The sequence below is a fragment of the Drosophila virilis genome, chromosome 5 (genome assembly GCF_030788295.1).
Source record: "Drosophila virilis strain 15010-1051.87 chromosome 5, Dvir_AGI_RSII-ME, whole genome shotgun sequence".
Lineage (NCBI taxonomy): Eukaryota > Metazoa > Arthropoda > Insecta > Diptera > Drosophilidae > Drosophila > Drosophila virilis.
Window position 1 is genome coordinate 18,108,450 of NC_091547.1, and position 19,438 is coordinate 18,127,887.

Here is a 19,438-nt window from a genome sequence, read left to right on the forward strand (position 1 = left end):
ACTTTTATACAGACAGGTACGAAACGCATTCAAAAGTTTCTGGCTCTTGCAGTTGGAGCTCGACATTCTGCGAAAGGCAGTGGCACGTTCAGAATATACTGTAACGGCCTTCGCATGCAACCGTCTTATGCCTCTCCTAGTAACGCATGATGTGGGTGTATTTTGAATGCCGCAAAGGAAGTACTTGATGATCATGCCGAATGCTCTCACATAAGATTTTAGCAAAAAATTTAGAATCTACCAAAAGAAGAACAACTTTCAGAAACACATAAAATCTTAAATAAAAAAATGACAATTGTTAGCTGGGTTACTACGAGAAAAAATGTTTTTTTTTTTTAGTCATATTTCATTTTTTTTTATTACTGTTACAATTTTGATTATGTTAAACATCTCAATTTTTATTTTTACTGGTTTCGAGTGCTTTCATATTCAAGGATTTAAAAAGCAAAACGACGAAAATTTAAGCAAGAATAGGCAGACAGCACGCCTGATTTGAAATGCTATCACCAGATATATTCACTTTCGAGAGATATTTTTGAACCATGGTAATCCTTCAGAATGATACAGAATGTGGATTCCATACAGTTGGTTCAGGTTAGCAGAAGCTATATATCGCAATATAGTATGGATATTTGTATTCTTTTTTTTTTTTTTTTTTTTTGTATGATGGGATGTTTTCATTCGGTTAGAGTTGAAGGTATATATGAGCATAACTTAGCTAGCATAGACTAAATCTTGATTTCTTTTCTCTTTTTGACCTTGCCGTGGCAAAAAAAAAAAAACAACGATCATTTTAAAGGGTTTTATGGGCAGCAGGTATAAAGCTGTGCCAAAACCAAGCAAACTATATATTTATTAAGGATATTAAACTTAACTGAAGGCTCGGTTCATTTTTTGCTACAGTTTAATTGTTTTCTGTGCGTCCAGCAATACGTCTGCGGACCTTTTGAGCCTTCTTTCCTCCCAACCGGAAAGCTGAGGATGTATTACACCATACAGTCCACACTGGTTGACAATACATGGCAGGGATAGAAACACTTCATCGTCGATTCCACACATGCCCTGGGCATTAGTTGACAATGACATGATTCGATTGCTGTTTTCAAAAATGGCAGACACAACGTCTGTAACGGTGAGGCCAATGGCCCAATTAGTATAACCCTTACCCGCGATTACTTTGAAGGCCGAATCCACCACGCTCTCATGCACATTTGACCAGCGCATCGGATCTTTATCGGTGCCAATGGTAGGAAGCATATTCTGCAGTCGGGTACCTCCCACGGTTACGGAGGACCACAATGGCACAGAGCTATCTCCATGCTCGCCCAGCACGAATCCATGCACCGAACGCGTCGACACCCGCACCAGCTGCGCAATAAACATGCGGAATCGGGCGGTATCCAAGTGACATCCAGGACTAAAACAGCGCTCATAGGGCAGTTTGGTTACTTTACGGGCTACCCAGGCCATTACATCTGCTGGGTTTGATACAATGATGAAGACTCCTTTGGGGCTTTGCTTAACTAGCTCAGGAACAATTTCTTTTATAATGCCCGCTGATTTTTGGGCCACTTTCAATCGCGACTCGTTTTGATTACAGCGAACTCCAGCTGTTACAACTACCACTCTCGAATCTTTGGTGCACTCGACGCTGGTGCAGTGGTCAATATTGCAATTATTAAGAAAAAGTGATCCATGTTCCAGGTCCATGCACTCTGCAGCACACAAGTCCTTCTTCAAGTCGTAGAGAGCTATGTTATTGGTGATACCCTTGGCAAGCAAGGCAATGGCACAACCCATGCCCACGGCCCCAGCACCAATGACAGACACCTTATTACCGGGCTGAAATTCTTGTTTCTCTAGTGTTTTGTAAAGAATTGAGCGAAATGAAGTAGGATTTAGTTTTTGAGCCTCTTCCTCGCTCTTCTTCTGAACCGCATTCTCGCACTCGTTTAGAGGCTCGGCTTCATTATTTTTTGTGCTCGGAGCATCTGCTTCGCAATTTTTCTTTTGACTCTCCTCTTGTTTCTTGTTTTTAGCGGCGTCTTGCATTTTTTTCAATTCACACCTTTTCCTGAGGGCCATCTCCTCCACCTTTTTCTTGAGTTCTTGGCACTTTTTCTGTAAAGCTTCCGCTTCGCATTTTTCTTTTAGAGCCTCTGATTCCTTTTTAATTTGAGCATCTTTTTGATTATTACTAGCACTGTCTTGCGGTTTTTTCATGGCACACTCTTCCTTGAAAGCCATCTCTTCCATCTTTTTCTTCAATTCTTGGCACTTTTGCTCTAAAACTTCCTGTTCGCATTTTTTCCTTAGAGCCTCTATTTCCTCTCTAATCTGAGCATCTTTTTGTTTCTCTCCAGAGGTTTCTTGCTTTTTTTTCATTGTGCACTTTTCCTTGACAGCCATCTCTTCCACTTTTTTTTTAAGTTCTTGACACTTTTTTCGTAGAGCTTCCTCTTCGCATTTCTTTTTTAGAGCCTCTTCCTTTTTCTTTAGAGCTTCCTCTTCGCACTTTTTCTTTTGAGCCTCCTCTTCTTGTTTTTTCTTTTCAGCGGCATCTTGAGTTTTTTTCATTTCGCACCTTTTTCTGAGAGCGTCCTCTTCCTCCTTTTTCTTAAGTTCTTGGCACTTTTTCTGCTGAGCTTCCTCTTCGCATTTCTTTTTTAGAGCCTCTTCTTGTTTCTTCTTATCAGCGGCATCTTGAATTTTTTTCATTTCGCACCTTTTTCTGAGAGCGTCCTCTTCCTCCTTTTTCTTGAGTTCTTGGCACTTTTTCTGCTGAGCTTCCTCTTCGCATTTCTTTTTTAGAGCCTCTTCTTCTTGTTTCTTCTTATCAGCGGCATCTTGAATTTTTTTCATTTCACACCTTTTTCTGAGAGCGTCCTCTTCCGCCTTTTTCTTAAGTTCTTGGCACTTTTTCTGCTGAGCTTCCGCTTCGCATTTATTTTTTAGAGCCTCTTCTTTTTTCTTAAGAGCTTCCTCTTCGCACCTTTTCTTTTGAGCCTCGTCTTCTTGTTTCTTCTTTTCAGCGGCGTCTTGAAGTTTTTTCATTTCACACCTTTTTCTGAGAGCGTCCTCTTTCGCCTTTTTCTCAAGTTCTTGGCACTTTTTCTTTTGTTCTTCCTCTTCGCATTTCTTTTTAAGAGCCTCTTCCTTTTTCTTTATAGCTTCCTCTTCGCACTTTTTCTTTTGAGCCTCCTCTTCTTGTTTCTTCTTTTCTGCGGCGTCTTGAATTTTTTTCATTTGGCACCTTTTCCTAAGAGAGTCCTCTTCCGCCTTTTTCTTAAGTTCTTGGCACTTTTTCTGTAGAGCTTCCTCTTCGCACTTTTTCTTTTGAGCCTCCTCTTCTTGTTTCTTCTTTTCTGCGGCGTCTTGAATTTTTTTCATTTGGCACCTTTTCCTAAGAGCGTCCTCTTCCGCCTTTTTCTTAAGTTCTTGGCACTTTTTCTGTAGAGCTTCCTCTTCGCACTTTTTCTTTTGAGCCTCCTCTTCTTGTTTCTTCTTTTCAGCGGCGTCTTTAATTTTTTTCATTTCGCACCTTTTTCTGAGAGCGTCCTCTTCCTCCTTTTTCTTAAGTTCTTGGCATTTTTTCTGTTGAGCTTCCTCTTCGCACTTTTTCTTTAGTGCCTCTTCTTCTTGTTTCTTCTTTTCAGCGGCGTCTTTAATTTTTTTCATTTCGCACCTTTTTCTAAGAGCTTCCTCTTTCGCCTTTTTCTCAAGTTCTTGGCACTTTTTCTTTTGAGCCTCCTCTTCTTGTTTCTTCTTTTCAGCAGCGTCTTGAATTTTTTTCATTTGGCACCTTTTTCTGAGAGCATCCTCTTCCGCCTTTTTCTTTTGGGCCTCTTGTTGTTTCTGTAAAGCTTCGTCTTGTATTTTTTTCAATGCGCATTTTTTTCTGAGAGCTGCCTCCTCGCACTTTGCCTTAAGAGCTTCTTTCTCCTGTTCTTCTTTCTCTACTTCGCACTTTTTCTTTAAAGCCTCCTCCTCGCAATTTTTCTTTTGGGCTTCTTGCTCCTTCTTTTGGGGATCGTCTTCCTTCTTATTTTGGGCCCCCTCTTCTTGATTCTTATTAGCCGCCTCTTTACACTTTTTGCGTAAAGCCTCCTCCTCACATTTTTTCCTAAGGGCCTCCTCTTCACATTGTTTCTTAAGGGCCTCTTCCATGCACTTTTTCTTAACTTTTTCGATTTCACCTTTAATAAAAGCTTCCTCCTCGTTTTTTAATTTCATCGCCTCTTCTTCTAACGCCTTCCGTTGTTGAATCTTTTCACATTCGTCCTGATCAGCATTCGTTCCTTCCGATTCATTACTCGTTTTCTTTGGATGTACGTCCTTTCTATTCTTAGGCTTTACTGTTACACTTTCCGCGCACATTTCTGTCAACACTTTCTTTCTACATTTCTCTTTAACAAGCTGCGACATGCATTTGTGAGATCGGGCTAGCTGCATCTTTTCACTATTGCTTAGTGCATTCCGACACTGACAGATATCTTCCCACTCTTTTTGAATACATTTCTCTAATTTCAAAGTAAATTGATTTTTAGGCCCATCGGAGTTATCAAACGGATTCTCCTTATTTGCCAATTTACAGCATATAGATTCTATTGGATCGCTTTGTTCCAAGTCATCACCTCCGTTTTGTTTTTTAGACTTTTCCTTACTTATTTGATCCTTTACTTTTTCTTTAACCTTCTCCGTTTTTGACTTGTTTTTCGATGTTTCTTTTTGCTGGCTTTGATCTTTCTCTTTTTGGCTTCCATTACCATCTTTTCTTACGGTACCTTCCTTACTTCCCTTCCTCCCTTTCTTTGATTTAAGCTCCTTCGGTTTTTTAGACGATTTTTTTGAGTCCTTTTCCTCAGCAGACTTTTTTTTCTCGCAATGCCTCAATAATTTCTTGATCTTATCATTTTTAGCCATCATTGCCAATTTGTTTTCAAGTTCTTTATCATTGCAAAGCTTCTTATGAGCTAGTTTTTTACACGCCTTCTTCATGCCTCTTGTCAAACATTCCATCATACTTTCCATTAATTTTTTTTCCTTCTGGTCCATACAATGCATTGCGTCATCCAGAAGCTTCTTTTGACTTTTCATACATTTTTCCTCATATTTCTTAAGTTTTTCTTTTTCTTTCAGCTTCTTGCAGGCCGCTTCTAGCTTCTCCTTTTCTTCTCGCTTTTTATCCATTAATTTCGTGTAGTATTCACAAGGATTTGGCTTGTCTTCAGAGGAATCCGAAGAATCCGATTTTTTACAAAAGCTCACGCGTTGCATGAACTTTATCGAAGTCCTCGGCAAACGCATTCGATCCAAATAGCCCGTAAGCAGAAAAATGCTTCTCAAAACGGACTTACGGACATAAATGGATGTAAACCTATTAAAAGACATGCTGTAGGCCTTATTTAAATTTTGACGCCGCAAATAACGAAAATAATAAAATTTTATGTAGTCCAAGAAATTGTTGTGGCTAAAATTTTGACATTATTGAGGCCCGAAAAAAAACTGTTTCGTACACTAGTCTAATTGTAACTGAGCTGCTTTTCAAATATTAAACTATACACTTTTTGAAATGAGTACTAGATATGCATATAAACAGGTTAGTTAGCACGGAAAAATAATTGTACAATAAAAATAAAGATCCCATTTATTCCCTTTCTTTGATTCTCAGCCTTTAATATAAGTAAATTAATTTTGGAAAATGCAGGAAACTTTTTAAGCTAATCTAAATGAGTAGCATGCATTTCATAGAATCCTTTAATTATTTTATTTACCGCTTATTTGTATTTTAAGCAGATGCAATTAAGAAACATCCGTCAATACCCGATACATACTATATCCAGTTGTTGTTCCAATACAAGCAAAAACGCTAAAAAAAAACAGCAACATCGCTTCCCACTTTTCATGTTTACACAATTGGTAATAAAATATTAATGGATGTTATTGGCTCCAAATTAACAACCGACTTTATTCATCTACCTGATTTTGAGATATTTACGTTAAAAGGAACAAGTTTTTATTTAAAAAAAATGTATATAATCCATGGCGTGAGGGCTACTTGACTATATTTTCAGCGTATCATTCGGTTATTTGAATGGATCGCATTCACACCCCTTAGTTGCGGCATCTTTCTGTTTATTTTTTTTAAGAGCCTCTTCTTCGCGCTTTTTCTGATGAGACTCCTGTTCACATTTTCTCTTGAGGTCGTCAAATTTCTTTTGCAGAGAGTCCTGTTCATTGTTTTTCTTCAAAATTGTCTCTTCTGCCTTTCTCTTTAGATCCTCATCTTCTTTAGCTTTTTTAAGAGCCTCTTCTTGATTAAGAGATTCCTCCAGCTTTTTTCTAAGAGCCTCTTCTTCCATCTTTTTTTCTTGGGCCTTTTCTTTTTGCTTTTGACTCGCCTCTTCGCACAGTTTTTTAAGCTCCTCCTTTTCTTGGCTTTTCTTAAGAAGCTTGTCCTCGCACGTTTTCTTAAGTGACATCAGCGTTTTGCGTAAAGTTGCTTCGTTGCAATTTTTCTTTAGAGCATCGGCATCTTCTCTTCTTTTTTGAGCCTTTTCTGCTTCCTTTGCCATTAGGGCATCTTCTTCTGTCTTTTTTTTAAGAGCTTCATCTTCTTGCTTTTTCCTGAAAGCTGCTTCTTCTGCTTTCTTTTTATTAGCCTCTTCTTCTTTCAGTTTATTAAGCGCTTCCTCTTCCTGCTTTCTCCTTCTTGCCGCCTCCTCACACTTATTCTTTAGAGCCGCCTCTTCTTTTTTAAGAGCCTCTTCAGCTTCTTTCCTTACTGCATCCTCTTCTTTATTTTTCTGTTCTTTATTTTTCTTGGGAGCCGCTTCTTTACGCGTTTTCTGTGCGGCTTCCTTTTCGCACATTTTCTTTGGAGCATCATCCTTTTTTGTTTTTTTCTTGTTGCTCGCATCTTGTTTTTTCATGTGAGCTGACTTTTGGCATTGTTTATTAAGTTCTTCCTGACAACTTTTTTCGTTTGTACGATCACCTTGATTTTCCGTTTTATCTGCCCCCTTAGATTGATTCTGAAAAGCTTCCCCCATACACTCGCCTTGCTGTTTCTGTTGAGCCTCTGCCTCGCACTTTATTTTCTTAGCTTCCTCTGTTTTAATCTGTTTCTCTGGTTTTTTTTTTTGAGCCTTATCGTCATTCTGATTTTTTTTAGGCATGTTCTCACACGGTTTCTTAGGATCCCCCGCGTCTGTCTTTTTCTTTTGAGCCTCCGTATTTTCAGCTGTCTGTTTACACTCGTTCTGCTGCGCTCGATCTCCTTGATCATCCTGCTGTTTTTTATCGAGCTTACATTCCGAGTTTGGTTCTGCAGATGTGCCACACATCTCGTTCAATACCTTTATTTTGCACATATCCTTTATTTGAGCGGCAAAGCACTTGTGAGAAAGTGTAAGCTTTTCCTGCTCTTCTTTTGTTAGGCTTTTACGAGTCTCACAGATATCGGCCCACTCTTTGCGAATGCATTTCTTTAGTTTCAGTAAGTATTGCTCTTTTGGACTGTCCGATTTTTCGGTCGGTTCCTTAGTTTTACACAATTTTAAGTAGAGACATATATTTTCTATTGGATCCACGTTTTCCTGACACAGTTCGGGCTTATCACTTTTATCTTTATTTGACGATTCAGCCTCCACCGATTTTGCTGAATCTTTTTGGCAACTATCTTTCGCTTTATCGGCCATTTTGTCTTGATTTTGTTGTTTTACCTTTGTTTTTTCTTCGCTTTCTATTTTTTTCTGTGGTTTGTCATCTTTTTTTTCCGCACCGTCTTTTTTCTCATTTTTGGACGCATCTTTCGGCGATTTTTTCAGGGATTCTTTGCAAGAGGCTATTTTTGTTTTGCCAGATTCACGATGCTCGGCTTTTTGATTTTTTACCTTTGTTTTTTCTTCGTTTTCTATTTTTTTCTGTGCTTTGTCATCTTTTTTTACCGCATCGTCATTTTTCTCTTTTTTGGAAGCATCTTTCGGCGATTTTTTCAAGGATTGTTTGCAAGAGGCTGCTTTTGATTTGCCAGATTCCTGATGCTCGGCCTTTTGCTTCTTACACTGTCCCAACAACTTTCTGATTTTATCTTTTTTAGCCAATTGGGCACACTGATGTTCAAGATCTTTTTCTTCTTTGAGCCTCTGCTCGGCTCCTGTCTTACATGCCTTTTTCATGCCTTTTTCCATGCACTGCATCATACCTTTTAGTACCATTTGTTCCTCCTTGCTCATGCTCTGCATCTCCTTATCCAAAGCTTTCTTTTTTTCCGCCAAACATAATGTCTCGAATATCTTTAGCTTTTCCTCATCTGTCTTTTTCCCCGCATCATTTTCCTTGTTACAATTCACTTTCTCCTCTATGTTGATGTGTTCTGTATCCGAAGAACCAGTACCAGAACCACATTTACTACTAAAGGGAAATCTCTGAAAGTTGTTTAACGAGGCCCTCGGTAGATGCGTTCGCTCCTCATAGTCGGTTATGATGGAAACGCCTCTGGTGAGGGCTTTTCGCAGAAAAAATGGTAGTAAAGCGACCAAAAAACATAGTCGGTGGATTCTAAAATTTTGTGGACCAATTAACCAAACTATACCAAATGTCTTTACTAGATGTAGTGTAAATTTTGGCTTATTTTATTTACAGTTTTGGCTAAAATTTTGACATAATTGGAGCTCTAAAATAAACTAAGTGAGATGCCTGAATTTTTTTTTGACTGTGTAGATTTTAAAAATTTTGAATTGTCCCATTATTTGTAAACTTTGCAATAGGACTTGCTCCCATTTGTACACAGCGGGCCGTATCGTTTCTGTCATTCAAATGTAGCATATAACACAAGAGGCTCAAGTCAGGAGTTTCCGACTAGGAGGTGCCCTGAATCCTCTTCTACCAACTCCATATGCCGCTCACGCTACGTGCTCGTTTGCTCTAGCGTTAATAAAAATAAACTTACAAAAATCTCGTGCCCTTAATAGGACTCGAACTCGTATCACTACTTGCAATCGTCTCTAATGGCTCAACAGCAAAACCAACAACTATTCGATACTGAAAAATTAACTAATTTAAATAGCAGAACATGCGCACAGCACAGAATAAAATACAAATCCAATTTTTCAATATATCCCATTGAATATTTGTACAATCTCAAAATGTCAATTGCATTTTAATTGTGGCTTAAATTGGTGGGCAATACAAATTTGTTTATTTACTTAACTTATAGATATGTGTTGGTAGCGGGAAGGTTGCGATAGCTATAAAATGAAAGATACTTTATATATATATGTCGGAACAGAGAAATCACTTTCTTTGCAATTAGGCATACTGGCAGTACAGCAAGTCCCGAGTGTCGTTATAGTCACAAAATAATTATATTTTTAGGAGCGAGCACGTCTGTTCTCTATGACTTCCACTTTTAGAATCAATAATTTTCATCGTCCTCGAGCATACTACTCATGCTCTTGTCATTCTATATTCTTCTCTGACTTTTAGTACTGTTAGTGAACATTCAACACTATAGCAAACTGGACGTTATACAACACACTCGGGCCATGCTCGGCAGAGACTATCTTTTTTGTCTCACACCATGCTTTCAGTAGCAACCCTAATACAAGTAGGACAGTTATGTTAAATAGCAGTACCTTCTGTCAAATTCTCTGATTCTTACTAACACTTAATCGTTAGCATTCAAAATAATACTCACAATAATTTATTGGATACACGACACGGCCTTCCTGACATTTCACACGTCCTCGTGTGTACATTTCGCTTAGATCATGCCATAGTCAAAATTGTTGGGTAAAATTTATTAGTCATTACTTTACTTTAAGAATAGCTTTACAAACAGCAGTATCATCGGTCATTGTAGGTTTTATTTTTTTTTATTTTTTTTTTTTTTTTTTTTTTTTTTTGTTGTTGTTCTGTCATCACACGTCTATAGGCTCTTGCTGCCCAGCAACGATAACATGGAGCGGATCCATACAGGTCTTTCAACCTCTGACCCCCGCCATAATATCACCCGCTTCAGCACGCCATGATCGAGCACTTGTGCACGGCGTGAGTATTATGGTGCGGTCTTAGCCATCGTGTATGAGCCCAACCGCACTCTCTCTTAGTGCCACAGTGTCTTGAGCAATGTCCTCAACATTGTCACACTCATCATCTCTCAAATCTATCAACTCCTCCGATACATTGTTGCTTGGAAAAGCTCGCAAATACTCATGTGCATACTTAAACGTGCGCTTACTCGTCAATGACTTTAATAAATATCTGTCTCCATCAAGTATTTCGATTATCTCAAAAGGTCCCTTAAACTTGGGATCTAACTTCGTTTGATTTCGTTCTTCCCTCTTGAGTAGGACATGATCACCAAGCTTATATTTTACAATTTTTGCTTTATTTTTATCAAACCTAGCCTTATCATATTTAGCGTTATTCACCATGTTATCTTTCGCTTGTGCTCTTATTAAATCTTTATCAATTGTTTTTTCATCTGATATTGTTATCATTCCTAACGGCCTTGCCTCTTTACCGATTAGCAATTCTAACGGACTATATTTCGTTACACGATTTGTCGTGCAATTTATTGCCAGCTGTATGTCTTTTAAAGCGTCTTGCCAGGATCGCTGACTACTCTCAACCGCTGTGAGCATGCTCTTCAAGGTGCTCATGACACGCTCTACTTGGCCGTTTGCTCGACTGGCGCCCGTCGCAATCAGGTGTAAACCTATCTTCTGCGAAGAACAAAATTCCCTAAACCTTGTGCTAGCAAAACATTTACCCTGATCAGCTATGATGCGTGCCGGCACTCCGAATAGTGCAACAGTTTCTTTGACTGCCTTAATGCAGTTTTCCGTATTAAGGTTCAGCGTATGTTGAAGGTGAACAAATTTTGTGAATGCATCAACTTGAACTATGATGTACTCTTTTAAGTCGTTTTTGCCACTTAATTTTCCGGTTATATCAATATGCACAGTGTGCCAGGGTATGTCATCTTTAGGAATCGGGTGCATTTCTATTTGTAGCTTACCAGATGGTGGTTTTGACACTCTACAGGTAATGCAATTTTCTACAAACTTTTTCACATACTTAGACATCTTCTCGAACCAGTAGTTGGCATACATTTTGTCTAGAGTTTTCTTCCACCCTAAATGCATTATGGCTTCGTGAACATTGTTAATGACTGACCATCTAAAGGCTCTAGGTATTACAGGCAAACATTTTGTGCTGCCATTTCTTTGAATCCTTCGATATAATACTCCTGCTCTCAATTCGTACGACGCTGAGATAGCTTCTCCCATCTTATGGTTTCGCAATTTTAAGGTTATGGAAGCAATGTCAGAATCTCGTTGCTGTTCGGCTAGAAGCCAATCGTCGGTTATCTCAGCTAGGTTTATGTGCATTTCAACCGTTTTCGCTGAGGATTTATAATCAGTAGGCAACGGATTGCGCGAGAAAAAATCAGCATGTAACATGCGTTCTCCCTTCCTGTATTCAATGCTGAAATCAAATGATTGCAGATATGCCCACCATCTATGTACCCTTGGGGTAAGGTTAATTTTTTTGATACTTGCTTTCAGGGAGTTGCAATCTGTATGCACAATAATTTTTGACCATGTAAATAATGGCGGAAGTGTCTTACTGCGTTGTAAACTGCGAGGGTCTCAAGCTCGTATGAATGATATTTTGCTTCAGCCATTGTCGTACATTTGCTGTAATATTCAATGACTCTGGGTCTATTTTCTATCTTGTGCATTAAAATAGCACCATATCCAATAGAACTTGCGTCTGTATGTAATTCAATTGGCTTTAGTGGATCGAAAATTGTCAAAACGGAGTCATTAGTCAAAATTGATACGATTTTTTGACGAATTTCCTCATATTCCGGCTTCCAGACAAATTTATTATTCTTGGAGGTGAGATTATATAAAGCTTTCATCTGCTCAGAAAATTTTGGTACGAATTGCCTAAAATACGAGGCTAGGCCTATGAATTGTCGCACCTGCGTTACTGACTGCGGTGACGGCAATTCGGCCAACGCTTGTATCTTGCGTGGATTTGGTCGAATTTGACCCGCTTCAACCAAGTATCCTAAATATTCTATGCTTGTTTTCAAGAACGAGCATTTTGTAATGTTAAATGAGAATCCAGCTCTAGACAAGTTTTCCAAGACCGTTTGTAGCCTTTCAAGTGCCTCTTCCTTTGTCTTCGCTAGAATTAACACGTCATCTATATAGACGATGGCATACGTTTGAGCCAAATCACCCAATGCTCTCCACGATTGCGCGCTGGAAAATCGAGGAAGCATTTTTTAATCCAAAAGGCATGGCCAAAATTCATACTGTCCTTCTGGCGTGACAAAAGCAGTGCGCTCGATAGAGTCTGGGTGTATTGGAACTTGGTAAAAAACCACTTGCCATGTCTAAACTGGAGAAATATTTGCCTTCACTCAGTCTATAATTTGATCAGAAATCAAAGGCAGGCGGATATTTGTCAGCGACCGTATTAGCATTCAGTTCCCGATAATCGACACATAGGTCGATCGGTTCCATTTTTCTTTCTTACCATCAGCATTGGGCTTGCAAATGGAGAGCAACTAGGACGTATAACGTTTGCGTCTAACAATTCTTTTACTTTATTTCGCACGACTTCTTTTCTTCTATGCTTAACCTATACGGACGCCTTGTACAGTTTTATTTGGGTCAAGCAGGCGGATTTTCAAGTTCACCGTAGTCACTCGCGTTTGAGGAATACCCTCAATAAATTTATCAGCATAGTTTTGCAATAATTCTAGCAGACGATTCTATCAGTGTTGCTTAATGCTCTATCGTTATTCAGATGCTCTACGTAACTTATATCTGGCACTTTTATTAGTACATTCAACAGTTTCTGGTTTTGTACATTTCAAATTTGTCGGCCTCGATGGAGACTCCAAAGCCTAATCCGAGTATATCACGGCCTATCAATACATCGTATTTCAAAAACCTTATCCATTATTACATGAAATAATATTTCTAAGGAGTACTGATCAATTTTAACAGTAGCCAAGATTTGCATAGTGCTATACACAGGATTTTCTCCAATACCCCTCAAACTATCAAATTATTAATTCTTTTTCCGGAAAATTTCTCGGCACAACTCTCTCTGATGAGCGTACATTCCGCTCCAGAGTCAAAACAAAATGGAACGAGCTCACCAGATTGACGCAGGATTCCTTTTGGCTCGGACACACAACAGATGTTTATACGCTTGTCATGTGATCCAACACCGCTCGTAGAAACTCCTTTCGTACATGAAGACGCAATGTGGCCAGCATCGCCACATTTGAAGCAGGTAACGGCAGATCGAACTTTAGGTAATGCTGAGTTTTTTGACACGTTGCCTTCTTCATACTTCCTCTTGCGACATTCGACCATTTTGTGTCCGAGGTTTCCACAATGATGACATTTAATGCCATATGTTTTCGATCTCTTGCGATCTGGTTCCATTGGGATATTTGGCTGTAGACCTCCATTTGACCTTCCATAAGCATAGGCCTTCAGATGCTGTTGCATCTCGTCTTGACTTTTAATATTAGTCGTATATAACATACGTTGCAGACTTTTGTCGATTTTCGATGTATGTGCCAAAACAACTGAGACTGCAATTTCCTCCATGTTCGCTGTCTTCCATTTGGATAAAAGTGAGGTCACAAGACGGCTCGCATATACGGAGAGGCATTCGCCATCATTCGGTCGGCCATTAAAAATGTTCATTAAAGTTGCCGCCGATGTTTCCATTCCCACGAAACGTTGCAAAAACAATTCCTTAAAATTTGCCAGTTCATTCCAGTATAGCATATTTGAGAAAGCCAGGGCGAGGCGCTTCCTTCTAGGGAGCCGCTGAGGGTCATCACCAGTGTACTGCCCTCAATAGGATTATCGTCAAGTATTATGTCCACAGTTTTGCACCAGGCATTTGCATCTGCGCCTGCAATGTCCGGGTTGAACTTTGGCAACGAGATGCTCTTCTTTGTTGAGGATGCTGAATTTGACATCTGCATTGCTTTAATAATCTCAAGAATATTTCGATTTTGAGATTCCAAAAGCTGACCACGAATCGTCAGAATTGCCTCGTGGAGGGGCATCGCCTAATCCCACTTCTGATGTCGGAACAGAGAAATCACTTTCTTTGCAATTAGGCATACTGGCAGTACAGCAAGTCCCGAGTGTCGTTATAGTCACAAAATAATTATATTTTTAGGAGCGAGCACGTCTGTTCTCTATGACTTCCACTTTTAGAATCAATAATTTTCATCGTCCTCGAGCATACTACTCATGCTCTTGTCATTCTATATTCTTCTCTGACTTTTAGTACTGTTAGTGAACATTCAACACTATAGCAAACTGGACGTTATACAACACACTCGGGCCATGCTCGGCAGAGACTATCTTTTTTTGTCTCACACCATGCTTTCAGTAGCAACCCTAATACAAGTAGGACAGTTATGTTAAATAGCAGTACCTTCTGTCAAATTCTCTGATTCTTACTAACACTTAATCGAATTCAATTAAAATGCCAAGAGTCCTAATTGAATTCGAGCACACTTTAGAGAAAATGACCGTTTTTTTTGGAAAATACTTCTTCCCTCAACTTTATTTGATTGTGCTAGCTACCTAGCAAATCGGGACCCACGCTGTATTCCCTCTTACATGATACCTACGGGCTCGGGGACGTTATAAATAGACACGGGCGTATATATTTCGCGGCTTGTAAGTCATCCCGATTGTCTGGCTGGCGCCAACTAAGGAGACGTAGAATTGGAGGACTCCATATGCAGAGGAGACTGCGGAGGTCTTATCCAATCGATCTCTTAGATCGGCTTGTATGATCACCCTACCCTACTTAACAGCAAACTACGCAGCATTGTAAATATTCATAATGGTTTAAATTAATATTTTCTACTAATATCCATTTTTCCGTATTACAATTAAATTTGAATGTATAATAATTTGAGTCCCAAGATATCACTTGGAAAATCGTAAGGGCTATGCTTTATAAAGACGTTACCAGCCAAATACAAAACAAAATACATATTTATATTTATTTTGACAAAACTTGCGATAGTTCAGGATAGGAACCTTTTTTATACAGAACATGCCCGAAATTCGAATTGAAAGTTTTTGTGACTGACCTTGTGGCTGTCCTTCAGCTGTCGCCACAAAGTTATGCAACACCTGGCGACCAGACCGCTTCAGACCCCGGCTCATTAACATATTGAATTTAAATGTCATGAGGTTCGACTGTCGTTCCCGCAGAGCAGAGGGCTGGAAACCTCAAGACAGCCATCGAAACATCCCTCAAACGAGCCGCAAGGAATGCTAAACTACTTTTGTTTGGCATTGCATTCCCGGGCGCAAAGCCAAAAGAAATTGCTGCGTAAAAAATGTTGATAAAGCGACTCATCTACATATTTTTTTTGGTTGTTGAATTGGCGAGCATGATTGTTACGTCAAAAGTTTTAATATCAAATTTATATTTGCATTAAAATTACAGTGACAAGGGGAAAAAATTAAAAATAAATAAATCAAAAACGATGAGTGCTTGAATTTAGTTTTGTAAATTCATTTTAACGAGGCACATTCCAGTATACATTATAAACACTTATATTTATCATGGCAGTAAAAGTGGGTAAGAAGTGCTTTAAAAACGCTTTGGCTAACATTTGAGCCGAAAGCTTTGACTTAGCTGCAGCTAACTAGCTGTTAGCCTAACTGGCAAGCTGCTTGGGGAGCCGCAGGCAAGTCCCAGACCCGAAACGCTGTCATACACCACTACGCCCCAGCCCCCAAACACCTTGGTGCTCAACCTCTTGGTGGTTAGCATCATTTCTGATGTAAAGCAAAAAGGGCTGCAGGCCACGTACAAAAATGTGGGCAAAAACTCCCGCAGGACATGCACACGCACAAACCACTCATACAAATGCGCGCACACAGACAGCGAAACGAGCACAAAATGGCGGCAGCAGCGTTGCCAGACCCCACCAAATTGTATAAGCAGCCAAGCTGCGCGCGGCGCAATTGTTTTAAATTCGCCCTGGCGACTAGGGAGGCCGACATGCCGCACGTCGCCACCCCGAAACCAAATTAGCCAACAAGGACAAGGACGACGCTACGAGCACTTTAAGGCGCCTTTAAAATTCTGCACGCAAGTTTCATTAGCGGCAGCCACAAAACATAAATGTAAATTTGCAGCTGTTTAATTATGAGTCTAAGGAGCCAACAGCAAATATTGTTTCATAATTATCGATGCTTGAGTTGCGGTACCAGTGTACTCGATGCCACGCCCCACGCACCCTCGGGACTGGCCCATAAATCAGGCCCAGTCGACACATAAATTCCAAGCGACAAGTGTCCGGTTAAATAGTGTGCGAAATTCAAGTATATACCAAGTATTATAAATATATGTGCCTTTTTTAATGTTTCCCAAGTAAGTGACACACATTCGGTCAGCAGCACACAAACAAAGAAAGCGCCCAAAGTTGGCTACACAAGTTGTCACTGGGTCATTTCGCACATTAGACAGGGCGGGGAGAATCAAGAGGTGTAGCACTAGGATAAGGAAAGAGCGCAGAAGAGCGCCGTTCAGGGCCAGACACTTTACAAGTAGCGAGCAAAAATATAAATTTAAGGAATAACTAACTAGCAAGTGATCGACATGTATATACCCTTCAATATAGGAAAACAAAAGCATATATTTTTGTAATTTTTTTACAGGAAAACTACTCCCCCTTTGACATCAACCTTAAATATGACAGGCCCAGCATAGAGATTAAATATCTTCCAAGCGAGAAAAAGGATTAAAGACTGAAATTCGAGAAAACAATTTTGTTTTGTTCACTACTATTCATTAATTCGGGATACTCAAAGTTTTTACATTTTAAGAGAAAATATATAACTTTTTTTATTCAAAACACAAGCTTGAAATTTATCATCATATCACGTTCGTCCGATCAAGGGAAATGTAAAATTTGATTCACGGCAGAAACCACATTCAGAATTTATCATCTACAAAATGCAAAGGCAACACTCTGGCACTTTACTCACAGGGTATCTGAGGACACTTAAAAAAAAAAATAAAATAATAAATCATGTGCACAGAAACCAGAAGAACATTACAGGCAACCACTGGACCATTCGTAACAGCTGAAACCACCCAGCGGGTCAGTGGCTGCTCATTTGGCTGACTGCCTGTCGTCGCCGCAGCGGCGCCAACAAAGTTCCTCCTGTTTTTTTTTTTTTTTTTTGTTGGCCATCTTTGACACAGTTTCAATTCGCTTATGTGCAACTATATCTATTTTTTCTTCTTCTTGGCTGCATACTCACAGCCAGCCTGTTTGAGCAATGGCTAGAAAATACATAAATCAGTAGTAGCTGGCCTTAAATTCGCAAGACAGTGGTATCTAATTAGTAACTTGTTCTATGCATAGCTCTATATTCAACGGAATAACGAACGTAAATGATAATGAAAGGATGCTCTATTCGGAATAGTTGGAAACCAACTGCCTCTAAGTGCCTTCGATGCCCATTGCGCAGTGTTAATGATTTAATATTAATTATTTCGAATTTCTGCCAGTACCTGTGGAAGGCACTTAGTTGGCCTCGAGTCATTCGAGTAGCTATGCCACAAAACTGACCTCAGACACACACGCACGCACACAGACAAGAACTTAATTATGAGCACAATTAAATTGCTATTAATGAGCAGCTAGCAGGCAGCTACTATCCCCCGCCCCTCTACACAGCCCACAGCACCCATTCTAAACTGCTCGTCAGCATAATTATGTTATTTTGGCTTTTGTATGCAACCAAAGACTTGTATTTCTACACAAGCTGTCGCTTTGCAGTTTGTGTGTGTGTGTCGTGTGTCTGTGTGTTGCGGAAATTGAATTTTGGGTAATTTCGTTGCATGTCATTAGGTGCAATTATGTAATATAAGTTACCAAGGTTCAAGTGTTGAACAGTTACTAAATTTCAACACTAGCTGGAATTACTTTTCTCTTCCTGCAATTCTCGCTCTCTTCCCCTCTTTCTTTCTCTCCTCTCTCTGTCTGTCTTTCTTGACAAGCAATAGATATTTGGTGTTAAATGCTAATTTCTCGCCCGGAATATATGTTTATTGTGTGTTTGTTATTAATTGCCTGCTGTATATGTCAGTGTGAATGTGTTCGAGAGAGATAATAGTGCACATTTAGCTGCCTGTTGGTCTTAGCTAGTGATATAAATTATTTGCTTGATTTACCTTGCTCGCTAGTTTTCTGTTAAGTTTTGTTGTTTGATTTGTTAACGCAACTTATATAAGTTAAAATAGTGACAATAAGCTGTTAAGCTTCTTTATAATCTGGCAACATTGTATCAGCATAGTACTCATTCTGTAATTGAGTACTTGTTCAGATTTTTGTACTCATGCTTTGAAGTTTCCATTAAACATTTAACCGAACCACTACGTGTGTTTTCTTTATGTGCATCTTAGGCACACTAGAAATTTTCCCAACATTGGTTATGGGCCCAGGTCTCGTTGTTTTCGGTTAAATAAGTACACAAAGTGTCTATGGTTTTGAAAGCTTCCTTTTGTTAAATTTTTAAAAAGTTTATTTCGTGCGAAGAATAACGTGGTGAAATTGTCAAAATGAACATGTCGCATCAAATAGAAAAACTTGGTGAGGACAATTATGACGTATGGCATATGGCCATGAAAAGTGTCTTGGTGGTGGCGGACCTATGGAATGTTGTGTGTGGAAAATATGTTAAGCCAGAAGGAAATGGTGAGGATATCGAAAAATGGGTTAGTGTCGACCAAAAAGCGATGGCTTACATAATTTTAAATCTGAAGCCAACACAGTTGATGCATATCAAGTCATGCCCAACATCTGCAGCTGTATGGAAAAAACTAAAGGAAATTCATGTCTCAGTTGGACCGATTAGGAAGGTCCAATTATATCAAAAATTAATACGTTTCAATATGCAGCAGGGTGACGATGTAGTCGCATATGTCAATTCATTTGTTGAGACAAATTGAAAAGTTGGCAGAATTAGACATCAAACTCAATGACGAGTTGCAGGTCATCATGTTTTTGAGCAGTCTACCAGACACATGGGAAAATTTTGTAATAGCGATTGAGACACGCGATGAGCTGCCCAAATTCGAAGTCGTCAAGGTTAAAATGTTAGAAGAGGCCACGCGAAAGCAAGAAAGAGCTAGCAGAGACGGCATAGGGACACCAGAAGCAGTGTATACACACAAACATAATGGACCGCGGGACAACAACAGTGTCGAAAGCAAAGGCAGAAAGAATAGCAGTAAGCAGCCATTCCGAGGCAAATGTTTTAATTGCGAAAAGAAGGGCATCGAGCGAGCGATTGCCGAAATAAAAAGAAGGATGATAAAAAGAGCCAAAAGGACG

At 39.4% G+C, this 19,438-nt stretch overlaps 3 protein-coding genes across 6 annotated transcripts in view; all 3 read right to left on the reverse strand.

Moving 5' to 3' along the window:
• tei (teiresias) overlaps positions 1 to 19,438 on the reverse strand; it is a 224,460-nt gene that overhangs the window by 107,708 nt on the left and 97,314 nt on the right. The gene's annotated exons all lie outside the window — the stretch shown is intronic.
• LOC26530786 (axoneme-associated protein mst101(2)-like) lies at positions 792 to 5,526 on the reverse strand. Its single transcript, XM_032436925.2, has 2 exons — positions 1,167 to 5,526; positions 792 to 1,062 (listed from the first exon to the last, which is right to left on the reverse strand). Exons 1-2 carry the CDS (start codon positions 5,389 to 5,391, stop codon positions 1,040 to 1,042), a joined length of 4,248 nt encoding a protein of 1,415 aa, XP_032292816.1. The 5' UTR covers positions 5,392 to 5,526; the 3' UTR covers positions 792 to 1,039.
• On the reverse strand, positions 5,941 to 8,731 carry LOC116651135 (axoneme-associated protein mst101(2)-like). The gene has a single exon (XM_032437008.2). It carries the CDS (start codon positions 8,244 to 8,246, stop codon positions 6,087 to 6,089), a length of 2,160 nt encoding a protein of 719 aa, XP_032292899.2. The 5' UTR covers positions 8,247 to 8,731; the 3' UTR covers positions 5,941 to 6,086.